The 21658-nt window shown below is 45.0% G+C and overlaps 1 protein-coding gene across 3 annotated transcripts; it reads right to left on the bottom strand.

Moving 5' to 3' along the window:
- Window positions 1-12108: 12108 nt before the first annotated feature.
- Window positions 12109-17237, bottom strand: FIGNL1 (fidgetin like 1). Of its 3 annotated transcripts, none has more exons than XM_041476032.1 (2): window positions 17199-17237; window positions 12109-14620 (listed from the first exon to the last, which is right to left on the bottom strand). In XM_041476032.1, the coding sequence occupies exon 2, from the start codon at window positions 14610-14612 to the stop codon at window positions 12543-12545; it is 2070 nt and encodes a 689-aa protein (XP_041331966.1). In that variant the 5' UTR covers window positions 14613-14620; window positions 17199-17237; the 3' UTR covers window positions 12109-12542. The 3 variants fall into 3 exon arrangements, with proteins under 3 accessions (XP_041331966.1, XP_041331967.1, XP_041331965.1); XM_041476033.1 differs by having other exon boundaries at window positions 17195-17205; XM_041476031.1 differs by lacking the exon at window positions 17199-17237 and adding an exon at window positions 15967-16077.
- Window positions 17238-21658: the final 4421 nt, after the last annotated feature.

Here is a 21658-nt window from a genome sequence, read left to right as displayed (position 1 = left end):
AAACATAGATGGGATGTGTACTACAAGTAAAAGAGGTGTTTTTTCTTTTTTTATTCCTTCCTATTTTGTTTCAAATGAGATAGCAATGCCAATTTGACTACAGATTTACTTTGTAGTGTCCCTGTTACATTGACAAGGATTAAAGAAACTACAGCCTTAATATGTCATATAAATCAGAAGAGAGATCCACAGAGCTCTTAACACTAAGTGTTGCTCAAATTTTGATTCAAACACTCCAGGTTTATTTAACTGATAGTTGCAGTGTACAAAAATATATCTTTATCACCTTACAGATTCCTCAGGGTAGCCATGGAACAGAATATACACTTACTCTCCATTGTGCTGAAGAAAAAGTAAAGGGTGCAAATATTTGCCAAAAACATATTTGTAGGCAGTAACCAAAGCCCTGTTACATGAATTTCACTTTTTTTTAGCACAGAACATAAGCAATTTATCTCCCCAAGTCTAGCTCAAGCATTCACAAACTTTATTTTTGCTTTGCATCCAGTCACTTAGTTCCTGACTAGTAATATAGATAGTGTTTTATTTGCATAGTCTAGCAAATGCACATGGGAATTGTGCTGAGCACTCACATGTACGTAGGGGGTTTTTGGACTCCTTAAGTATTGGTACAAATTAGAATGGTTACTTCTGCTTTGGAAACATCTGTCTCTCCATCTCTCGGTAACTGAGGCTGAGACACCAACCAGTCTTATCAGGTATATTGTAATTGTACCATGATATTATGATAGTACCTGACAAGAGAATTTCTTCTGCAGGAACCAGGGTAAATCTCAGTAAGTGAGAATACTCAGGCTCCTGAGGAACACCCAGCACCAACAGACCCTGCAGCTGCTTATCCCTGAGCCACAACTCCATCACGTTTAACTGACCTTTAAACAAAGGTGGGATCCTGATCAGCAGAAAGAGCAGAGGAAGAAAAGATCAAGTGGTTTTAGGGAAACAATGAAATGCATGTGTTAATAGAACAAGTCATCTAAAATTAGGCATTTTCACCCATTTTCAAAATTAGGCATTTCCAAACCCCAGGCCAGGAGAAGGAGACTAAAGGCATCTGCCTGAGTTTCATTAACTACTTCTTGATAGCTTAACCATTGGTCATTGAAAGTAGGAGCAAATGTACCAGAAGTGATAGGCAGACCAGAAGGGAAATGAAGGGTGGTAGAAGATTGGGTGGAAAAATTAACATATCAAGTTCAGCAGTGAAGAAATTACTCTCTACCATAAGGGTTATTACTATGGAATTAAGAAAAGCCAAACCCAGTGCATTTCAGGGGGGAAAAAAAATCCACTTTTCTTAATGGCTGCATGCCTGTTATTGGTGCCTACTATACCATGGGAGAGTTGCCCTCTTCTCTTGATTATCCTTAAACCTGAAATCAACTTCTGAACTAAAACTACTCTTCTATTTAGATCTAAGTGACAGCTCCCTACCCCCACCCCTGCTAAATCCAGGCAGCCAACACAGGAGCTCCCCCTATACATTCACACTTCCTTTTTATCATCTTCTGACAAAGCAGAGAATTGTGTGGTGCAAGTATTTTTCAATAATTCCTTGATGCTGTCATTAATTTAAATATATATATATATATATATACATATATATTTTCTTACTATCCCATTCTCTGGAGTTACAGAGTCCTGGAGAATATCCATTTTTGTTTCCAACACAGCAGGTGTGTAGCTCTGTTGACCTCGGGATGAGTGTGTGTCTGTGTGCATAAGATTACAACAACTGGAAATTACTTTGAATCAAAAAGAGATATAATTTCTTCCTGTTATCTTTAAATTTATTTTATGGTTTCCAAAATTCAAGATACTTTTTCTGAAAGGTTGTAAACAGCAGCACTAGTGTGAAACAGCTACATCCTTCCCTCCCCGAAAGGGAAATTGAAGCACAAAACGTTCCGTGAATTTCTTATGCAAGCTCGTGCAATAGGTTTTTGACAAAATCAGGATTGGGAGCCAGGTCTTCCAAGACTTATTTATTCTCCAGCCACAGATTAGGCTTCCACTTTGGTGGACAGTAAACTCAGGAAACCCCACTTGCAGACCCTTGCACTAAGAGCTAAGAATTGAAAAAAGGCCACAAGACCAAGAAGTCAGGCTTTACGTTACAAGTGTGTGTGTCTTTGTGCACATGTACTGTATGTGTAAATACTACATGTATGTCTAATTCAAAATTTTCAATAATTTATATCTTTTTAACCAAGAGCTGCCAGTTTTCCTTCTACATCTTTGTTAATGAAAACATCTTAAGTTGCCTATTTTCACAGAATATTTTGACCAAACATACCAAGACACGTAATCTGTTCCATGATTAGCTGTTGAAGTTAGACACCTTTTGCCTTGCAAATGCATTTCAAATGATAGAAAGACATAGACAGAAGAAGAAGCAAGTTGGGACAGGGGCTGGTGTCTGGTGTACAGCCCTGTGGGCCCTCTTTCCATTTTTCTACGGATATGTAATGTTCTGCTCAAACATCTCTTTTATGTGACCAACTGATTTAACAAGTTGGGATGCTTTTCTAAACCTTCAAAAGTACAACACAAAATTACTCCATTTGCCCTCACAAAAATGTCAGGGAAGAAACTTAAAAAAAAAAAAAACAACAAAACCAAAAAATAAAATTAAAAAACCAAAAACAAACAACCAAACAAAAAGTAAATCAGCCTATGGGGGCTTTAGTTAGAGGCTCATTTGCAACGGAAAAGATGAGGCTTACCCAAACTTTGCACAAATAGGAACGTGCAAAATAGAAACTTCAGATAAGCTGTGGAAAGAGGGTGGGATTTCCAGAAAATAGGGAAGAACTTGTTACACCCTCCTTGTCTAACTTTGCAGGATCACCACAGCTTCTCTGGAGAAACAGTACATGCCGAGGGGGAAAGCGAAGAGCTTTCCTTTTGGTTCTGCTTCTCCTGTATAAACTGCTTGCCTAATTTCCTTTGCAATCAGGGAAATATTCAACTCAAACCCCATCATTTCCACATCTGCTTTTGCTACAAAGTCTCTTGCTACTTCCATAATTTTATGCCATGAATATTGTACCAGGACCGTAGTTCTTCTCCAGCCCAGGGCTGCGTTAGTGCCGAGCAAGCTGGAGCCTTCGGGGCAGGGGGAAGAGGGAGAGGCTGGAGCCGCTCAGGCCCACAGCACGCCCTGACAGGTCTGCTAGCAAGGGGTTAGAAAGGAAATGCCCAGAAGAAACAAATGCCAGGAGCTCTGGTGGCAGCACAGAAGTGAAAAATAAATTTACACAAGATTTAAAAAAAAAAAAAAATCGAGGTGGGGGCGGGGAGGTGGATGTTAAAATACAAAAATTAATTTCTTCAGGAAATTGCACTTCTTGGCTTCTTTAGCCTAAGCCTGTCTCTGCACCAGGAAAACACTGGGAGGAACAAAGGCAGGTGTAAGAAACACCGGTTTCTGCAGTGAGCTTTCTAAAAAGTTTTGCAGCAGTGATAAGGAAAAAAAAAAATAACATAAATAATATTACAAATCGTCACATGCAGTCAGCACGCAAAAAATTGGGCCTGGAAAGAGCTATCCCAAAGACGGATATTACAGAGAGGGGATTTACGTTTTTTTATGGCAGTCTCATATCAGTTTTAATTTTACTTATGTATCAGGAGAAAAAAAAAATGAATAGGCATTTTGGATTGGTGTGTGAGCATCTCAGGAAACTACACAACAAATTTCTGGACCCCACAGAGTACCTTGGCCTGCTTTAGGCACACAAATTAAGTCCAGGATCTCCAGCTCGTCCTGCGGCACAGACCGGGGCAGAGATGCTGCCACATTTGTCCCGCCGAGGCTCCCCAGCCTCACCCCAGCGAGGCTCCAGCAGCGGCGCCCCCCGAGCCCGCGCAGACCGGGGCAGAGATGCTGCCACATTTCCTCTCCCTTCCCTCAGGCCATTGCTCTTTGAAGCAACACTCCCTCCGAAAAAGGGAATCGCAGCAGCGCCGGGCTTTCCCCCGACCGTCCGTGCTGCCGGCGCTGTGACGTTGCTTTTCCAAGGATTTGCTGAGCGCTGCTGTGTGGAAAACCAAATCCGTAGTCCCGAAATCTGTTGGCTCAACAAAAGGGATGGCTGAAACAAGCTGCCTGACAAAGAGCGTGCGCTTCCTGTTGTTGGCAGAAAGCGAGACTTCACGCTGTTCCCCCTTGCTTCCTTTAAAAACAGTGCCAGGAATTGATGTAAATTGGCTTCAGAGCATCTGACCCACAGAGCAGGGAAGTGAGAAACTGTAGGACTCAGGGAGACAGAGCGATATTGGCCGCCTATATCTGAATATACACGGGCTTTTAATATCCTCGAGCAGCGATTGTGGGTGGCACCAGCGCTTTCCCTTGAAACCTGCCCACGGGCTGAAGCTTCAGCGGCTCCAGGGCATTATTCCTCCCGAGCAATCAGCCAAGCGGCTTCTCCGGCCTCAAAAGCTCCACTGCAGCGGGCACGCCGGGCCTGCTGCCCGGAGAGCTCAGTGGGACACTGGCACAGGGATCGCCCGCCAAGTTAACTCCTTGCCCAGCGCCAAGGAATCCTGGGCGGGCGTGAGGAGCGGGCGCTGCCCCTGCCCGGCCCTGGTGCAGCGGCACAGCGGCTTTCTCCTCTGGGACAGCCCTGAAGGAGCAGCCAGGGCCATCTGCTGCCTACCGAAACCCAAGTGGATTGAGACTTTTGGCTAAGTGCACTCAGCTCCTGTTACCTGTTGTGTATCCACATGTCAATGCACTTTCAGGATCTTCAGCCTGGGAGACTGTTTGCATCTGCTCATTTATCCCGTTATTAAAATGTCCAAGATCAAGCATCAGTTTAAATACAAATGCACTGCACCAGGATTTTCACCTCTTTTCCAAGCCCCCGTGAATGTTTCTAAAGAACAAACCAGGCAAAACATGCACCAGGAATCACAAAAATTAATTCACCTTACACCAAGTGGGAATTTGCAGATTCCCTATAGTCCTTTCCAGACCCACAACTCTGTGGTAATGCTATTTTGGCTTCACAGCTATGACCCAAGCTTATATGAAACTTCTGAGACATGAAGTAAAATTAATATTTTAGAATCCCAGCTTTGTTAAATAGGAAGTTCTCTAAGTGTCAGCCTGGTTTTCACAGCTCCCTCCAAAAAAAAATTTTAAAAATTGAAGTCCACCCAACAAAAACCCCCAATAAATACAATAATTAATAAAATTCCAGTAGCATGTCATTGACACTGGATGATTTTAAGTGACAAAAAGAGGAAAGAATATTGACGACTCTCGGGCTTTCCTTAAATTGGATGGACTTCTTTAGGAAAAGAACTCCATCTGGTGGCAGGCTAGAAAAAAGAGCAACTCAAACACTACAGCTGTGCTACTCTCCCTGGAAAAGACTGCTATTACTGGAAACGGAGAGGAGTCCCGGGGATAACTATTTCTCCTTAAACTTCTAAGATTTATATAGGATAGACTGAGCAAAGAATCTTTCAGGCTTGTCCTAAATGCAGGCAGAGCTAAAGTTTTTGAGCTCACCTGGCTCCCACACCCTGCTGCACAATTTCTGCTGCTGACAGCGCTGTGTGAGACATTCCCAGCCTGTGGAAGATGAGGAGCAGCAGTGCCACTGCCACCTGCATCTGCAGGCATATGTGTCCAGGATACTGGGATTCACCCACAGCAATAACTACATTCATTCCTCCCTAGTGATAAAAATAAGGCAGCATTGCTTCTCCGCTGCTCTAGGGGCAATAAAGACTCTTAAAACATGGATTTTTAAAAAGGGATTGTTCTACATTCCCTGGCATGAATTCCCCCTACTCTGGGGTGGCGAGAGGCACGAGCTGTACTACCATGACTATCTGGGGAGTTGCAGCACCACAACTATTTTTAAAAGCTCATGAAAAATAGTTTTCATTAATGAAACCACAGTGGAGCAGTCCCCAGCATGCTCAGCCTTGTCCCTTCTGAGACATTTTCAGACAGAGCATTAGTGTGTATTTTCAGCAGATGACAGCAAAAGTTTCTGAAAATTTGATCTTCTGTTTCTCTGATGCAAAACTTCTGGTTTTGGAATGACTTCTGATATCACAATGTTTTAATTATCACATTTAATTTTTTTCAGTCAGCTCTAAGACTCACTGTCACATGACAGTAAGGCACTGCATTAAGCAGGGTGGAACCTTTTAAATTTAGCATTAAAATCACTGAAAAAAAAATCACAAAGCATGTTCAGAAAATAATGAACTGATCACAGAATTGTCACCACAAGATTTTTCTTTGTCTCCAGTTGTAGCTATGCCAGCCCAGAGGTTCTGTGACCTTTTTGAAAGTGGTTTTCTTTCTCTGCTTTGTCCCATCACCTCTAGATATATGTTTTTATATAACAATAAGCCATTGACAGGTATTGCAAAATACATCATCAATGACAAAACAGCCTGAAAGCACACGTTAATTTGTGTCTTTACATGTAATCAATCTCCCCATCCGCAGTACTTTTACATTTTCTCTGTTGATTGTTTGAATTTTCTCTCTTTTTTATTGAGAGAAGCTGGCATCAGAATAGCTTGCAGATACCAGCTTCCAGAGTTTGTGCCCTCTCTGGAAAACAATTCTCCATTACTTAAGAAAAATCAGGAGTTTCTACATGTAAATTACTATGTAAATTACTATGTAATTACTATGTAAATTACTATGTAAATTGCTATATCCTTCACTATACCAGATCTCTATCCATTTTGTAGTGCAAATAATTGGTGTGCAAAAAATACAATATTTCAAGTGAATTCTTTTTTCTTTCTGTATTTGGTAAAAAAAAATTTAAAAAAATCCACAGGTCAAATAAATTCTCCTTCTTCAGAATATTGAATTAAGTATGCCAGCACGAGCCATTTCACAACAGCTCTTGTAAGAAATCTCACTGATTATATCAGACCAGCAGGGAGAAGCAGTCTCTAGTTGCAAGTGTCACAAAATACAATTACTCATTTGGGAAAGGAGAAAACTGACTTGTAGGTCTTCACCACCACTGAGGAATATTTTGGGACTGGAGACATTTATTAATCAAAATGATCCTGCACAACAGGCTTAGGTGGAACTGCCCCAGCTGGCAGAGACACACTTGCCTTTGGCTGTAGGCAAAAAGTTATAAATGACAGTTTTACTAACACCAGTAATCGAAAATCGTAAAAACCATTCTAAATTTAAAAGCAGAAGCCTAGGCAATGTAATCCTACTACATTTTAACCCATAGTACAGAACTCAAAACCTGTAAGAATTGAGTAGGAATTTTGTGATCTACTTCTGAAAATAAAAAAGCCGGCTTTTTGGTAGGAATTTTCACAAGCCACTGCCCAGAATTTTGTGATCTACTTCTGAAAATAAAAAAGCCGGCTTTTTTTGTCCCCTGTGAACACACAGTCCTTCCAGACAGTCTCTCAGAGCAATGCATTAGCAGGCTGGCCATCATTTAATTCTTGGTGCTCAGGTGCTTCCATTTTACAAAGCTCAGAGAGAATTTCAGATCGCAGCATGCCAGTTCCAAAACCAGGCCAACTAACCTGAAATTTGAATTTTCTATCAGCACAGTTTAGGGAAGGCCTGAGCTCCTGGGAGCTTTTCTCACGTGCCTTTGGTGGAAAGCCTCAAGCAGCCTGGCTGTGTTTGATTGCGCTGCACGCGCAGTGGCCAAAGCAGGATGTGATAAGATCCGAGGCACGACGGAAGCCAAGATTCCACCCTACCCCTGACCACTGCAAACCAACCCAACCCCAACAGAGGGGCTCCCTCGGGCTCAGGGTGTTCTTTGGGAACCTGACAGACACCTCAGCTGCACCTGAGTCACATGTACAGCAGCCTTGTCCCTGCTTGAGCTCGGACAGCTGAAGGTTCCCCTTTTCTGTTCCCCCCTTCCCTGCCCAGCTAACGACTCCAGTCATGCCTGGGTGAAGAAAGGGCAGTTGTTCCCCTTTTCCCCAGTTACCTACAGTGAGGAAGCACTGCATCATCTCTCCCCCAGCCAGAAAGCAGATCTTTTTTCTTTACAGCATCCTTTCAGCTTTCATTCACCTCCCTTGCCCCTCAGTTTCTGCAAGAGAACAATATTGCCTTTTGCTTACTGCTCCATCTTAGGCACAAGAAAACAACTTAATATTCCTTTAGAACAGGTTATGTGCCTTGGTAATATGGAAATATGGACACAGGACACACCTCCAAGTCTTTCTTGTGATATTTTCTGAAGATGGAAATTATTAAATTTTTGTAACACCTCTGCCCAGTTAGCTGTAAAGCCATAATCAAAGTGCATTAAGAGCCAAACAAGGCATGCCAGAGATTTCACGTGGGTCTTTCCTGCAGCTGTGACAATGGATTCATTGGTGACTATTAGTGATGGAAGAGGGAGGCTCCTCTGCCTAACTGTGCTGTTGAAACCAACCTGGGCAAGAGGGGAAAACACAGCAACTTCAGAACATCTTTGCTGAAAACGAACACTACAGTGAAAGTTCATCTACCACCCTGCAGCCATGGTCAGTCCTGCTCTGCTCCAGTTCCATCCCTTATCACTGACGAGCACTCTCATTTGGGGTATCAACACGGAAGAGAGATGAGCACACAGAAGTGATCAGAAGTCTAACCAACAGGAAATTATTAAAAGGAGTGGAAGAGTGACTTTCATTTAGTACAGGTAGTATTGCAGTGCCAAATGATGACATCTCAACTGTTTCAGGTACCTGCTACCAAGGGGATGATTAAACCATTCCCTGTGTCTGTGATGTGAGAAATACAGACAGGATAAGGCACAGAACACTTGCATCACAGTAACTGAGAGGAGACATTAGGGAAGAATTTTACTCACCTTCAACCTTGCTGAAGAAGAATCCAGGCAAGAAAGCCACTTTATTAATGGCTAACACTAAACATTTACCACTCTGTGTTTGCATCTCGGCATCCACTGAAAATGTCAAGTCCTGACTGTGATCATATCACTGGTATGGGGATGAAGTCCAAAAAGAAACCAAGGTTTTTGTAAGTACTGAGTGTTTTTAAAGAACAAACCAGGCAAAACATGCACCAGGAATCACAAAAATTAATTCACCTTACACCAAGTGGGAATTTGCAGATTCCTTATAGTCCTTTCCAGACCCATAATTCTGTGATAATGCTATTTTGGCTTCACAGCTATGACCCAAGGTTATATGAAACTTCTCGACCAATGGGACAAAAAAAAAGTACTAGAGACTCTATTAGTGCTACAGCTGCTTATATCTATAGCATCTTACATGACTGATTTTCTACAGGTAAGATACAGAATGGTAACAAAACATTAAAAAGCAAGGCTAAGAAATGCGGACTTTGGGAATACTGTGTCTGTATCTTTGCTATCCCACTTTCAGATGAATTGTTCTGTGCTGGGTGCAGGTGTGAAGGTGTCAGTAGGGGAGGGCTGCAGGGGCTGCAAGGGTTGCAGACTCCTTGGCTGGTTCCAGCAGACCCAGGGAGCAGCTGCCTGCACTGCAGCCCAGGGGACAGCCCATGCTGCTTGGTTTGGTGGGCTGTGTTCCAGTGTCACGTTGGCTTGTGAGCAGTTCCATAATTTCTGTTAGAAGGAAATTGCCTTATTTCAAAAGGACTTTCAAAAGGAATTTCAAAAATCTTAGCGATGCCCTTAAGAGGCCAGTCTGGTTTCCATCCACTCGCCCTTAGCAGGTGATGATCATTTCTGCCTCATCAGCTTTTTCCCCTACATGTGTTGGCACCGTTTTCTGCAAATGAAAGTCCCCCAGGGGACTTCATACAGCTCTGAGACAATTTAGCTAACTCAAATCCAAGAAGCACTGAGAGTCTGAATTGCCTTGTTTATTAATAAGACCTGACTTTTCCAGGACTGCAATTATTTGCCTTAAAAAGAAACTGAGAGATTGTGCACCCAGTGTTGCTGAACCACAAAACCAGAGTTGTGCATTTCTTCTTCCAAAGATCAGCCACCCAAAAAGAATAAATAATGAAGTACACAGGTTTCTCCATACACTAAACAGATCCATTAAAGTGGATTTATCTGCACCATTTCCCTTAAATTACAATCATGCCCTCTTTCTGTGCAATTTTCTGTATTTTCTGTGAAATTATGTTCCTGGCAGTCGAATTGCTGTGTGGTGGCACTGTTACAGAGGGTTATGAAACTCCTCTTGGGCTGAAACTGCAAGTCCTGCTGGCTCTGAGCTCTGCAGCAAAGCCCAAAGAACTCTACATGGCTGAAGAGATGGTTGTGTCACCTGCATCATTACTGCAACACAAAAAACTTTACCTAATACTCCCTTTCACTATTTCCACGTGTTTAAAAAAAATAAAAAAAAGAAAAAGCATGTTCATGTAATCCTTGTAATGAATAATCTAAAAAGTAGGAGGAAGAACAACAGCCTTGTCTGGTTCTACCTTTTATCTTGTTGACAAGTTCCACTTTGCAGAAGACAAATACAGAGGCACAGAACTTTTGTCTCAGTCCTTGTCACCTCAGGAGGAGCTTTATTCTCTGTCACCATGTGGATTCTCAATGGTTCCTCCTTGTAGAGCTTCCATTAAAATGTGAAAATTCAGATGCAGAGATGACCACAGAATGCTCACAGCACACCAGAATAATTCCCAGCATAAATAAAGCAATTATTTAATCATATATAATGCATTTATTAACCCTTGAGCAACCCTTAATTTGACTTAAAAATTAAAATTCTCTGGTGTTTCATTTCACTTGCCTGAACAATGAATTTAAAGAAATGTTTGGAGAAATCAAAAATCTTACCTAGTATGTGTTTATAGCTCTCCAAAAGGGAACTTGTAAGAACAGGCTTAATCTCATAATCTTCACGCAAGTGGCACAAAAGTCGATTGGTTTGAACCACATCACACATTTATTCTTTCAGAATAATCTAATTATTCTATTTTCACTGTCTCAAAAATGAAGATAAATTCCCATACCAGAATTTTTACATCTCTGCAAAACAATTTTGGATATATATCAGACTTTACTAAAATCATGAGCTATGAATAAATCTGACTCATTTGTTTAAATCAGGATGAGCTCTAAGAGATTCTAAGCTTTCCAAATTATTCTGAATTCAAGGCTCACTGTAGTCTCCTGGGCCCTTTACTTTCCAAATGTCTTTAAAAAATGCCAGTCAAACATTCATCTAACTTCAGAGAAATCTGAGGAAGAGCAGCTTTTAAGCTCTTCATTTTCCCCAGTAGGAGAAAAAGTTCTTTAGAGAAGCTGAAAACGAAGAACAGAGAGCAGAGCAGCCAGCTCTGCCACACTGACAAAGGAATCCAAAGCAAAGATTTCCATTTATTTTCCTCTCAGGGGCAGCTGTGCTCAGCCAGCGGGCAAGGACAGGTTATGTGAATAAAAGGTTGTGCATTCTTTCATGCCTTAGGTAAGAATGCCAAATACAAGCTAGCCAAGAATTTTACCATTGATGCATGAGGACTTTTTAAGGAGCAGTGGAACCCAGGAGGTGTTAGGACATGGGATTCCTCCTTCCTGACCACTAGAGCCCAGCACTCTCGGAGGTCACCAGAGTGTGACACAACCATCACACTCTCCAGTTTCACAAGGACACCTCACTCACGGAGCCTTCAGACACTGCCATGGGATTCAAGTTTACCAAACAGACCCTGAGCCCCCTTGTCCTGCCACTGGGGGCTCTTTCCAAATCCTGCTCTTCCTCCTTGCCAGCTTCTCCAGCCCTTAGTTTGGCAGTGACTTTTGGATCCCTACAGCACCTGGCTGCCCACACTGGCTACCCCACAGCTGGGCTGAGATCCTAAAGCCCCTAAGACCCCTGGCCTCTTCTCCACCTGCAGGTGTCCAGACCTTCCAATAAAACACACCGCACACATGCTGATGCAGCACAGAAAGTAAGGTCAAGCAGAAAATCATCAAAAAGAAGTTTTTAATGAGAAGCTGGGATTGACTGCAGTGATGAGCCAAAAGACTGTCAGAGCAACACTCAAGAGACCTTCCTCTTTTGTCCCCCCTTCCATTTTTCCATACAAGTCCACATCCACCTCCACCCTCTCCTCCCGAACAAAGCACCTCTAATTATTCTTCCCTATCTAGTTGTGCCATACTCCTACCCAAAATGGGTATTTCTGCTATTACTTGAATCCCTTACTGACACAGCCTGGTGAACCTTGCAAGATTTCTCCAACATTCCTTTCAATTATTTGTGAGGTTTGATAACCTTCCCCTTAAACATCGGTGACATTTGTTTCCATCTCTCCCAGCAACCTGTAAATGCTGCCAGCCTTTCAATGCCACTGCTGTTCAGCAACTTCTCTTATCATGAGCAGCAGTTCCTCATGGTCTTTTCAGCTGGCAAAGCCTCAGCCAGAGCCTGGACATCTGCCTGTATAACATGAGAAGTTTTAATTCCAGGACAGAAACAAAACAAAGTGCAGAGGCACTAAACTGCCACAGGTTTAATACGTGGCGGTGCTGAAATCCTGAACTGCTCCTGTGCAACAGCTGCGATGCAGCTCATCTGCCGCAGCCAAACGTCTGGTTCCAGGTTTCATAGAGCTCCAGGTCCTTGGGGGACACACTGGGCCGCACCGTCCTCAGGGCACTCTCAAAGTCCAGGAAAGAGATGGGCCGTACCTGCTCCGGCGTGATGGTTGCAATGTCCATGGATTGCAGGCTGCGGATAGGGCCCAGAGAAGCTTCCCGACACAGCTGTGTCATGTCTGCCCCAGAAAACCCATCGGTTTTCTGGACTATGAGTTTGATTTCCTCTTCATTCAGAGAGCAGTGCTCCTTTGCCATCAGCCGGGTGACAATCTGCTTCCTGGCAGAGGCTTCTGGGAGAGGGATGTACAGTCTCTTCACCAGTCTCCTTCGGGCAGCTTCATCAATTTCCTGGGGTCGATTTGTTGCTCCAACCACCAGGATACGATCTTCAGAGGAGGTTGTTGCCCCATCTAACTGCACCAGAAATTCAGTTTTTATTCTCCTGGACGACTCGTGCTCCCCCTCTCCGCGCTGGGACAACAGGGAATCGATCTCGTCGATGAAAATCACCGCTGGCTGCTGACACCGCGCCACAGCGAACAGCGCACGGACCATCTTCTCCCCCTCTCCCACCCACTTGGAAGTCAGAGAGGAGGCACTGATGCTAAAAAAAGTTGCTCCAGATTGGCATGCGATGCACTTGCCTATGAGGGTCTTGCCAGTCCCAGGGGGGCCAAAAAGCAGAATTCCTTTCGGAGGACCACGCAAGCCGGTGAAGATGTCTGGTCTCAGCATGGGCCACACCACTATTTCTTTTATAGTGGCTTTGGCAAACTCGACTCCAGCAATGTCATCCCAGCTGACCGGAGGCCCGTGGTCCATGATCTCGTGCATGATGAGTTCAACCATTTTTGGTTCTATGTTTTTCAGCCGCTCATCCACAGGCAGCAATGGGTCTGTTGATTCCCCGACATGAGGCTTACACTGCGCTCCTCCATTTTCACTTCCATCTTGTTTTGGAACTGGAGGCACAAACTTGCTGAATGGACCCCGAGACCTGCCTGCACCCAGGGATTTTTTCATGCCTCCATATGACGAAACTGGTGCACGCTGGTTTTGACATTTCTTTTGCTGATCCATCCACAGCTGCTCCTTTGCAGTTTTAAACCCAGGAGCACTGCTTTCTTCATTTCTGTTTCTCTGCCCTGAAAAACCATTAGTTTCTGTAGAAATGGAAGCCTGACATGGAGCAAGGCTAGGAACAGCTGTGCTGCCTTCATCAGCCAGACCATAGAACGCTTTTCTTTTCCCAGAATTTGCAGACCAGGCAGGTACAGCTGACTGGCTGAAAAGAGACGAATTTTGTCCATCACAACAGTTACCTGACATTTTCAGAGAACTACTATTAGTGGCTTCTTTACTTCCAAAGAGCGGAGTTGCCTGGAAACCTGGAAGAACCTGCTTGCTTAAGGAGGCTGTTGTGGCAGGAAGTGTGTCTGGAGTTCTGGTCACAGGAGGCACACTGCTTTGAAGTGACTTGGAAGATGAGGGATGCCCAAGAAGATCTGGTGCCTGACTCACACGTTTTGCTGAGCCAGCAGTGAGCTCAGTCTCCCTGGTACTGCCGAAGACATCGAGTTTAGGAAGAGCTGGAGCCGCGGAGGCGCTGACCCCTTTATCAGCTCGTACACGGGCATCTGTCGGTGCCATCTGAGAGCTCCGGAAAATTTTGCCAGCCTGCATCCTCTCTCGCACACACTTCAATTCAAACACGTTATCTGTTGTCAAGGCAGATTGCCACTTGTCACTGTCACTTTGCTGACATTTTGCCAAAGTCAAAATGTTTTCTGCATAGTTATTCACGCCGGTCTCTGCGTTGCCAGAGTCAATAATCGCGGAGTATTTCTCTGCGTACTTCTTAAACAGGTTGGCAGCACAGACCTGGGAGATCTCGGAGTTTGCCCATGCATACTGAATGCGCAGGATCTTGGCACGGTATCCATCTGCCTTCTGCCCGGGCGTGCAGGTGCCAGAGGTGACAGCAAAGTGACTTTCCTGCCAGTCACTCAGGTGCACCGCGCTGGGGGTGGGGGCCTCCATCACTGATGCTGGAACAGACAGAAAATACCTGCAGTTACAAAATGCCATTTCACACCATTTGCACCAGCTGCTTCCCCCCTTTCCTAAATACTTACACAGGAAAACCTACATTATTTTAACTGTGAGAAACAGAGCAGGAGGTCTTGCAAGCTACTTAGCCAGTCTGGACACTTTAATCTTTTCAAAAAGCAACCAGCTTTGTGGTGCAAAGGCATTTAGGCTGAGGTTCTCTTTTCTTCCTTGTCCAAAGAAAAGAAAAAAGTGGGGGAAAAAGAAAAAAGAGAGTTTGCTTCTAACCAGAGGTCTCCTGGGGAGGTAAGTAGGCTGCAAAGAATGGTAACAGATGGCCAAGCAAAAACTGGCCTTGTTAAATGAAATCACCAGTGCTTTCATTCTTATTTGACAGAATATGGCACAGTGCAGCAGAGGAGAGAGGATACACCACTGTCAGAACGATTTAATCCATTCCAGTGATGGCAATAAAAATGAAACAATTAAGCTAGTAAGTAAAATTGCGTGCAGTGTCTTGGAGGGTAGATAACAATGGAATGAATAATCCTGAATGTAGCAAGCTTTCATATTAAGAAAATATTAGCAGATTACGAGAAAATGTTCAAAACTATTTCTTCTATTTAGAAGGCAATAGAAGGTCCCCATATTACACTTTAGAGAAGAAAAGATCTTGTGTGTTTAAAGCAATCCTTGTTTCTCAGTTTCAGAAAGTGGAATTTAAACTCCTTTAGTGCTGGGTTTCTTTTAAGAAACAGGGAAGATGACATTTGGCTCAGGAGGAGTATTTTGTTTGACTTGAAATGACTTGCCCACGTTCACGAGGTACTTTCTTTCTCTGCAAAGTGTCACGTCCATATACTCTGCACCCTTCCAACAGAGTGTGTGTCAAGTTGCAATTCTCTGGATCAGCTATGGACCGCGTAGGATTGCAGAGGAAAGTACAGGTGCAATGTTCATGCCAGGCTGGGGAACTGAAGGAATCCACGCTATGTGAGGGTGTCCTCCCTAATTGTTTGCAAAAAGTCTGGCATCAGCATTAGACAACAGAGAGCACAGTATATTTATTGCTCATATGCTTATATGGTTACACACACGACAAGTAACAAGGATGTAAATCATTTTGGTTTGAATTTTTTTTTTACTACAGCCCAAATTTGTTGAGCTGTTTAGAAAAGTCAAAATACATTTTACCTGCAAATCTGGCATTTCTACAAGCAAATCCAATTAAAACAAACAAACAGAACCAAACCACAGAAGTAAGATTTGCTCACCGAAGAGTTACTGCCAACTTTTGTACCGTGAGAAGTGTAACTTGCTCCAAGAAAATTTGATACAAACTCACATCATCATCCATCCACAGCTGAGTGACAGATGAACAGGAGACAAAAGGCTGCAGCCTTTTACTTCTTTTCTCTAAATGGCTTTCACTGTGCACGTAATTTTTTTTTGTAACTGTTGAATCAAAAATATCTTAAGTGATATAAAAGCATAAATTCTGGAAAAGTTTTGCCCCAAAGAAATACTTCCATAATTCAGAACATAAAATCTCAAGTTCACCACCACTTTCTTAAGGATTCAGTGGTCACCTTCATAGCACTGAGGGAAGGTCATAACAAGTGAACAGTGGTAACCAGTTTGAGATTTCAGTTTGATTATTCTCAGAGTCACAGAATGGGCAAAGCTGGAAGGGACCACAGTGGTTATCTGGCCAAACCTCCCTGCTCAAGCAGGGTCATCCCAGAGCACATGGCACAGGATTGTGTCCAGACAGTTCTTGAACATCTCCAGCGAGGGAGACTCCACAGCCTCTCTGGCCACCCTGTTCCAGTATGGTTACTCCCACAGTAAAGTTCTTCCCCACATCCAAGTGAAACTTCCTATGCCTCAGTTTCTGCCCATTGCCTCTGGTCCTATTGCTCGGCACCACCAAGAAGAGCCTGGATCCACCCTCTCGACATCCACCCTTTAGTTATTTATATACATCTTAAACACCGTCGGGCACCATTCTCTCCCCCTGGTCTAACCCATGTTAATAGTCCTCACAGCCTTACAACTTCTCTCCAAGCGAGCCACATGCACACACGCTCAGCCAGAACAGTTCCCAGACGAGGCCAGGGTACTCCGTGCGCACGCCTGAAGCCGGGGCTGTATCCAAGCACTGCCAATGGATCTGGCACTCGGCTGCGCGCTCGCCTCAGCGCGGAGCGGGCGGGAGCCGCCGCTGCCGCCGCACACGAGCTCGCCCAGCTCGGGGCCCGGGGAAACACAGCCAGGTACGGGACACACCCGCCCCTTCACTGCCCCCAGGCCGGGGATCCAGCCGGGAATCCAGCCGGGAAGCTGCCTGGGCGTGGCTGAGCCCTCGCCGCCCCTACCCAGCCGGCAGCCACGGCCCCTCAGCTTAGGAGCCCTGGCCGGCCCGGCGGCGGGCGGGTGCCCCCTCAGGGCACGGGAAGCGGAGGCCACAGCCCCGAGAGAGTCCTGCCGCTCCCCCTTTCCCTTGTCCCTCCCCTCCTCCCCTCCCTTCCCTGTCCCCTCTGTCCCGGCCGCGCCGCTCCCGCGCCCCGCACCCACCGGCCGCCGCCGCCACCGCCGCCAACCGCGCGCGCCCGCTCTGCGCCCGGCCCCGCCCCGCCCGCCAATCGGGTAACAGCGCGCCGGGAGACACAGCCAATCAGAGACCGGGAGGACGGGCCGAGGGGGAGAGGGGCGGGTTCGCCGCGCCGACGTCACCCGCAGCGCTGGGAAGGACGGCGCGCGGCAGGGCGGGCGCTCCCTATTGGCTGCGCCGGCGGTGCTCGCCGACCAATGGGCGCGGGGTCCGTGCCTTGCGAGGCGGGGCCGGCTCCGCGCCAAGTGCAGCGCGTGGGGGTGCGCGCGCCTGCTCTGAGGGGTCGGGGGGGGGGGGGGGGGGGGGGGGATGATCCTCCGCGTGCGCCCTCCGCGTGCGTGCCGCGTGCCCTTGGTGTGTTCCCTCCCGGATCCCTCAGCGTGTGCCCTTCGGGTCCGTCCCGTGTCCCCTGGTCTCCCCCCGTCCTTCCCGGGTCCCTCCCGCGCCTCCCGCCGAAGCCGCTGCCGGCGGCCCCGGGCGCTCCCCGGTGCCGGTGTCTCGGCTCCCGCGCCTTGCCAGCCCTGCTCGCACCCTTCTGAAAAAGCTTTGTGGTCAGGCCTTGGTTCCTCCGCTGAAGGTCACAGCAGCCGAGAAGGGAGAGAGAGGCTGGAGAATGTGACAGGTTCTGTCACGTTTATTGCCTGTCCAGGCCATTTTCAGTAGCAATAGAAAAATGGGAACGTGGAGATGTGCAATTTCTGTGAGGCAGACGAGGTCTTTACCTTCAGTTCGGTGATTTAAGGAGCAGAATTGCTGTGGCTCTTCCTGTGTCAAACTCGACTTTGGCTGCCCAAACCGGCAGAGCATCCCACCAGCATTCCCCGCTGCCCGCTGTTTGTTCCTCTGCTGGCAGTCGGAAGGCCCTCTGGATGCCCTGTGCTCGGCTCACAGGCGGCCAGGACAGTGTGTCCCGGGCTCTGTCCTTGGCAGCAGCCCTCCGTGCAGGCCGGGCGCCACAGGAGGCAGGTTCCATCAGTGATGGCCCAAGCACAAAGCCCTGGCGGTGACTTGGCAGCCTGTGATGGGTACCTGGCCCTTAGGCACACGAGACCTGACCTCTGCAGCCACCTATGTCATCTCTACCGCTGTGCACCGGCTGCAGGACCGCCGCAGCCACCACGGCAGTGTCACAAGGGGACTCTGTCTAACACTCCTGAAAACGACAGCTGCTGCACAGCCCTTTTTGGGAGAGCAGCTCTGACAAGGACAAGAAGAATGACACGCTCATACAGGGCAAAAGATGCTGGTCCATGTGGAAGTATCCCATGAACTGAGTGTGGTGGTGGAGTCCCCATCTAGATCACACCAACCCACGTTCAAATTAGCACACCAATCTAGATGCAAATGAGCGCTCTAAGCTGCAGTTACACCTCTGGTATTAACAGAGATGCTTGTGTGTGGGTGAACATTTTATTTCCCATGAGGAACCTTTCCTGCAGTTACTGTCAGGTTTTTGTTACACATCAGGCTTGTTATGCCATCAGTGCAGACAGCACATTAAACTGTGCTGGTATGCAAGCTATCGTCTCAGACCCAAGTGGGCTAACATTTAAATAGTGTGTGATGCTGCCGCCATCAAATTTCTCCCGAGGCATGCTTGCCTGATCTCCCTGGGATTGCACAGAGGCAGGGAGCAAAGCAGCCTTGGGGACGTGGGCTGCAGCCAGGCAGGACTGATGTCAGGGGTCCCTTCCCTGTCCTACCGGATGGCACCGGAGCTACAAACCAAAGCCAAAGCAGGGCAGGTGGCTCCAGTGGCAGATCCAGCTGCAGCACTGTGCAGAACTTGGCAGAAAGGTCAGCACTGGCCCTTCTGGATATGGCCAGGTATTCTTCAGACTCCTGTTGCTGAGGAGGAAACTTCCTGCAGGAAAATTTGCCAACTCTCATATGCAAAGCAATTGAAGGGCGCATTGAAAAAAGTCCTTGGTGGTGAAAGTCAGGGCACTGACTTGATATGAGTGGGGAAGTTGGGCCTCTTACAGCACATCTGGCATGAATGAGACGAGAACAGCTTAGTTAAGTACAAAGGGACAATAGCTGTAGTTTTGTTTTGGTTTATTTATATTGTCAATTAAAACCTATATGTGTATTCAGGAGGCTTTGGGTACAGATTTTAAAGGGAGTCAACAGCTCACAAATCATAATTAGAGCATTAGACTTCTGATTATTTTTCCACTTAGCACATACAAACTCTACATATGACATACAGATATTATCCATTGATGGTTATTTAACCTGCCCTCACCAACCACCCTGATCTTCAGGATCCTCAGTTTTATTTCTCATTTGCTGCTGTCTTTGAGCAATTCAAGTTTACATATCCCAAGGTTTAGACTGCTGTTGTAAGGCAATTTTAATGTGATTACTACTCATCACACATGGTGATGTGTAGTACTTCAACAACAATATAACAGCCATAAGCAGAATCTTGTATGTAAACGCAAGAAAAAATTAAAAATTTAATAATTATAATGCAGTTCAGAGTAAAATATATTACCAATACTTTCATAAATACATACATTTTCAATATTTCACCATCAGTAATAAAATATAATCTGTCATTAAGAATGTAAGAACTGTACTCTGCTAGTTTAAAAAAAATAAATTGAGGTTCCTGAAAGTAAAAGTCAGGTTTTTCCCTCCTTCTCTAATAGCTGCAGTCTTCCTTGAGATGTGGATATTCTACTAAAGTACAGTTTTGGGATTTTGTAATTACTTTTACTATCAAACAGTATTCATCGGCACAGGCTATATTAGCTTTTGCACACAAGGCACAATAAATCCAGGTCAACATTAACTATTAATAAATACAGTGTTTCTCACATACAGATACGTTGCAAAGCTACAGGACAGAAACAGCAGTTACATTATTTTCTAAAACGTTCCTTTCAATGCTTCTTCTTGAGTGGATTACACAGCCCATATTTCCTTTTCAGATGACCTAATGTTAATAGTCTAAGAAGGAATTATCACATGGAGAAAAGAAGGTATGAGAGACTGAATACTATGAAGGCCTTCACTGGTTACATGTTTGAATCATTCTATAATTTCAGAAACACCAGAACTGTGAACTTCAGGTTTTGGTACTGGGCTAGCCAGGGGGAAATGTAATTCCATGGGCCTCATCACTGCTGTTTATTAGACAGATTTACTAACGTCACTTCTTTTAAAAAAACCCAAAAAATTAACTTTTGCTCATCTATATTTTAAATTAGCCTTTATCTTAAATTCTTCGACAACAGGAGTTTCTGTATCTGCACAACAGCCACTTCTTAAACTGATATCCAGATACTGAGAAATGTTTAATTCAGTGTCAGTTTTGGCAGTATTTTCCCACAAATGTCTAAAGGGATCGATGTCTAATTCTGGGTTGTTGAGGACATTTCACCTCTCCTAGGTTTGGGTGTGCATCCTGCCTGCATCCCAGTTTTAAAGCAGTTTGAGGCTCGCACAGGCAGGCATCATTCATCTCTGCTCTGGTTTCCATGGAGCAGACTTCCAGCAGAATCTTCTTATGTTCAGTTTAGGGGTGCCTTACCTTAGGCCTTTTTTTTCCAATACTTATTAGTCAGATTTTTAATTTCAATTACAGTCACCTAAGCCCAAAGCAACTCCATTTCATTTCAGTGGAATTATCCTGGATTTAGTCTGTGATAGCTTTGATCCAAATCTGATCTCTCTCTCTCTCTTTTTTTTTTTTTTTTTTTTTTTTTTTTTTTTTTCCTGGGCAGTCCTGGTTATATATTTCACATATAAAATACTAGTCTGTCTAACAGAGAAGTGTAATTCTTTGGCTCCAAGATTCTAGAGTTTTCATAATGTAAAAGCTGTAAAATTGTATCAGCATGGAAGATACATGTTATGGATGAATGTTGTTTTCCAGGTCATGCGATCTGAATATTTTGTTTAAAAAAATAGAGTAACAGGGAAAGGCAACAACTGCCAGCATTTTCCACTCTCTTCAGCCTACCAATCTTCTGCATTGTGCTACCACAGAGAAGCTGGATTTCCTATTGGTTCTGAAGAGAATGGTGCTGTCAAAATTTCTGACACTGTAGCTGACTGTCTTGTGTCAGTCACCTGCTCAAGTGTTACTGGGTTTTACCAAATTCATTGGTTATCCCTTTCTTCATCTGTTACCTGGGAAATCAGTTCCTTATAGAAATAGCAATCCTTCCCAGTTTGCACCCAGAAGTAGGGGACTAGGAAAAACAGAGGTAGGAGCAGACCACATGCCAAATTAACTGTCCTGATCCATTTTCCCAGGTATACTTGCAACTTCCCAACTGTAGGAAGTATGCTTGAAAGGGATGGAGAAAGAAAACTGAATAGTTGTGCACATTGCTCAACAGACTGTAGAAGTTAATACAAGCATTAAAAAGGAAGATTGAAATGCAAATGTAGAAATTTATCCTACCTA

The sequence above is a fragment of the Pyrgilauda ruficollis genome, unplaced genomic scaffold (genome assembly GCF_017590135.1).
Source record: "Pyrgilauda ruficollis isolate IOZ18807 unplaced genomic scaffold, ASM1759013v1 scaffold37, whole genome shotgun sequence".
NCBI classification, from domain to species: Eukaryota; Metazoa; Chordata; class Aves; order Passeriformes; family Passeridae; genus Pyrgilauda; species Pyrgilauda ruficollis.
Note: the sequence above shows the minus strand (reverse complement) of the source record. Positions and strands in the feature narration are given on the sequence as shown.

Bases quoted from the DNA above. Each gene is read 5' to 3' on its own strand.
- FIGNL1 (XM_041476032.1), bottom strand. From the start codon at position 14,612: ATGGAGGCCCCCACCCCCAGCGCGGTGCACCTGAGTGACTGGCAGGAA.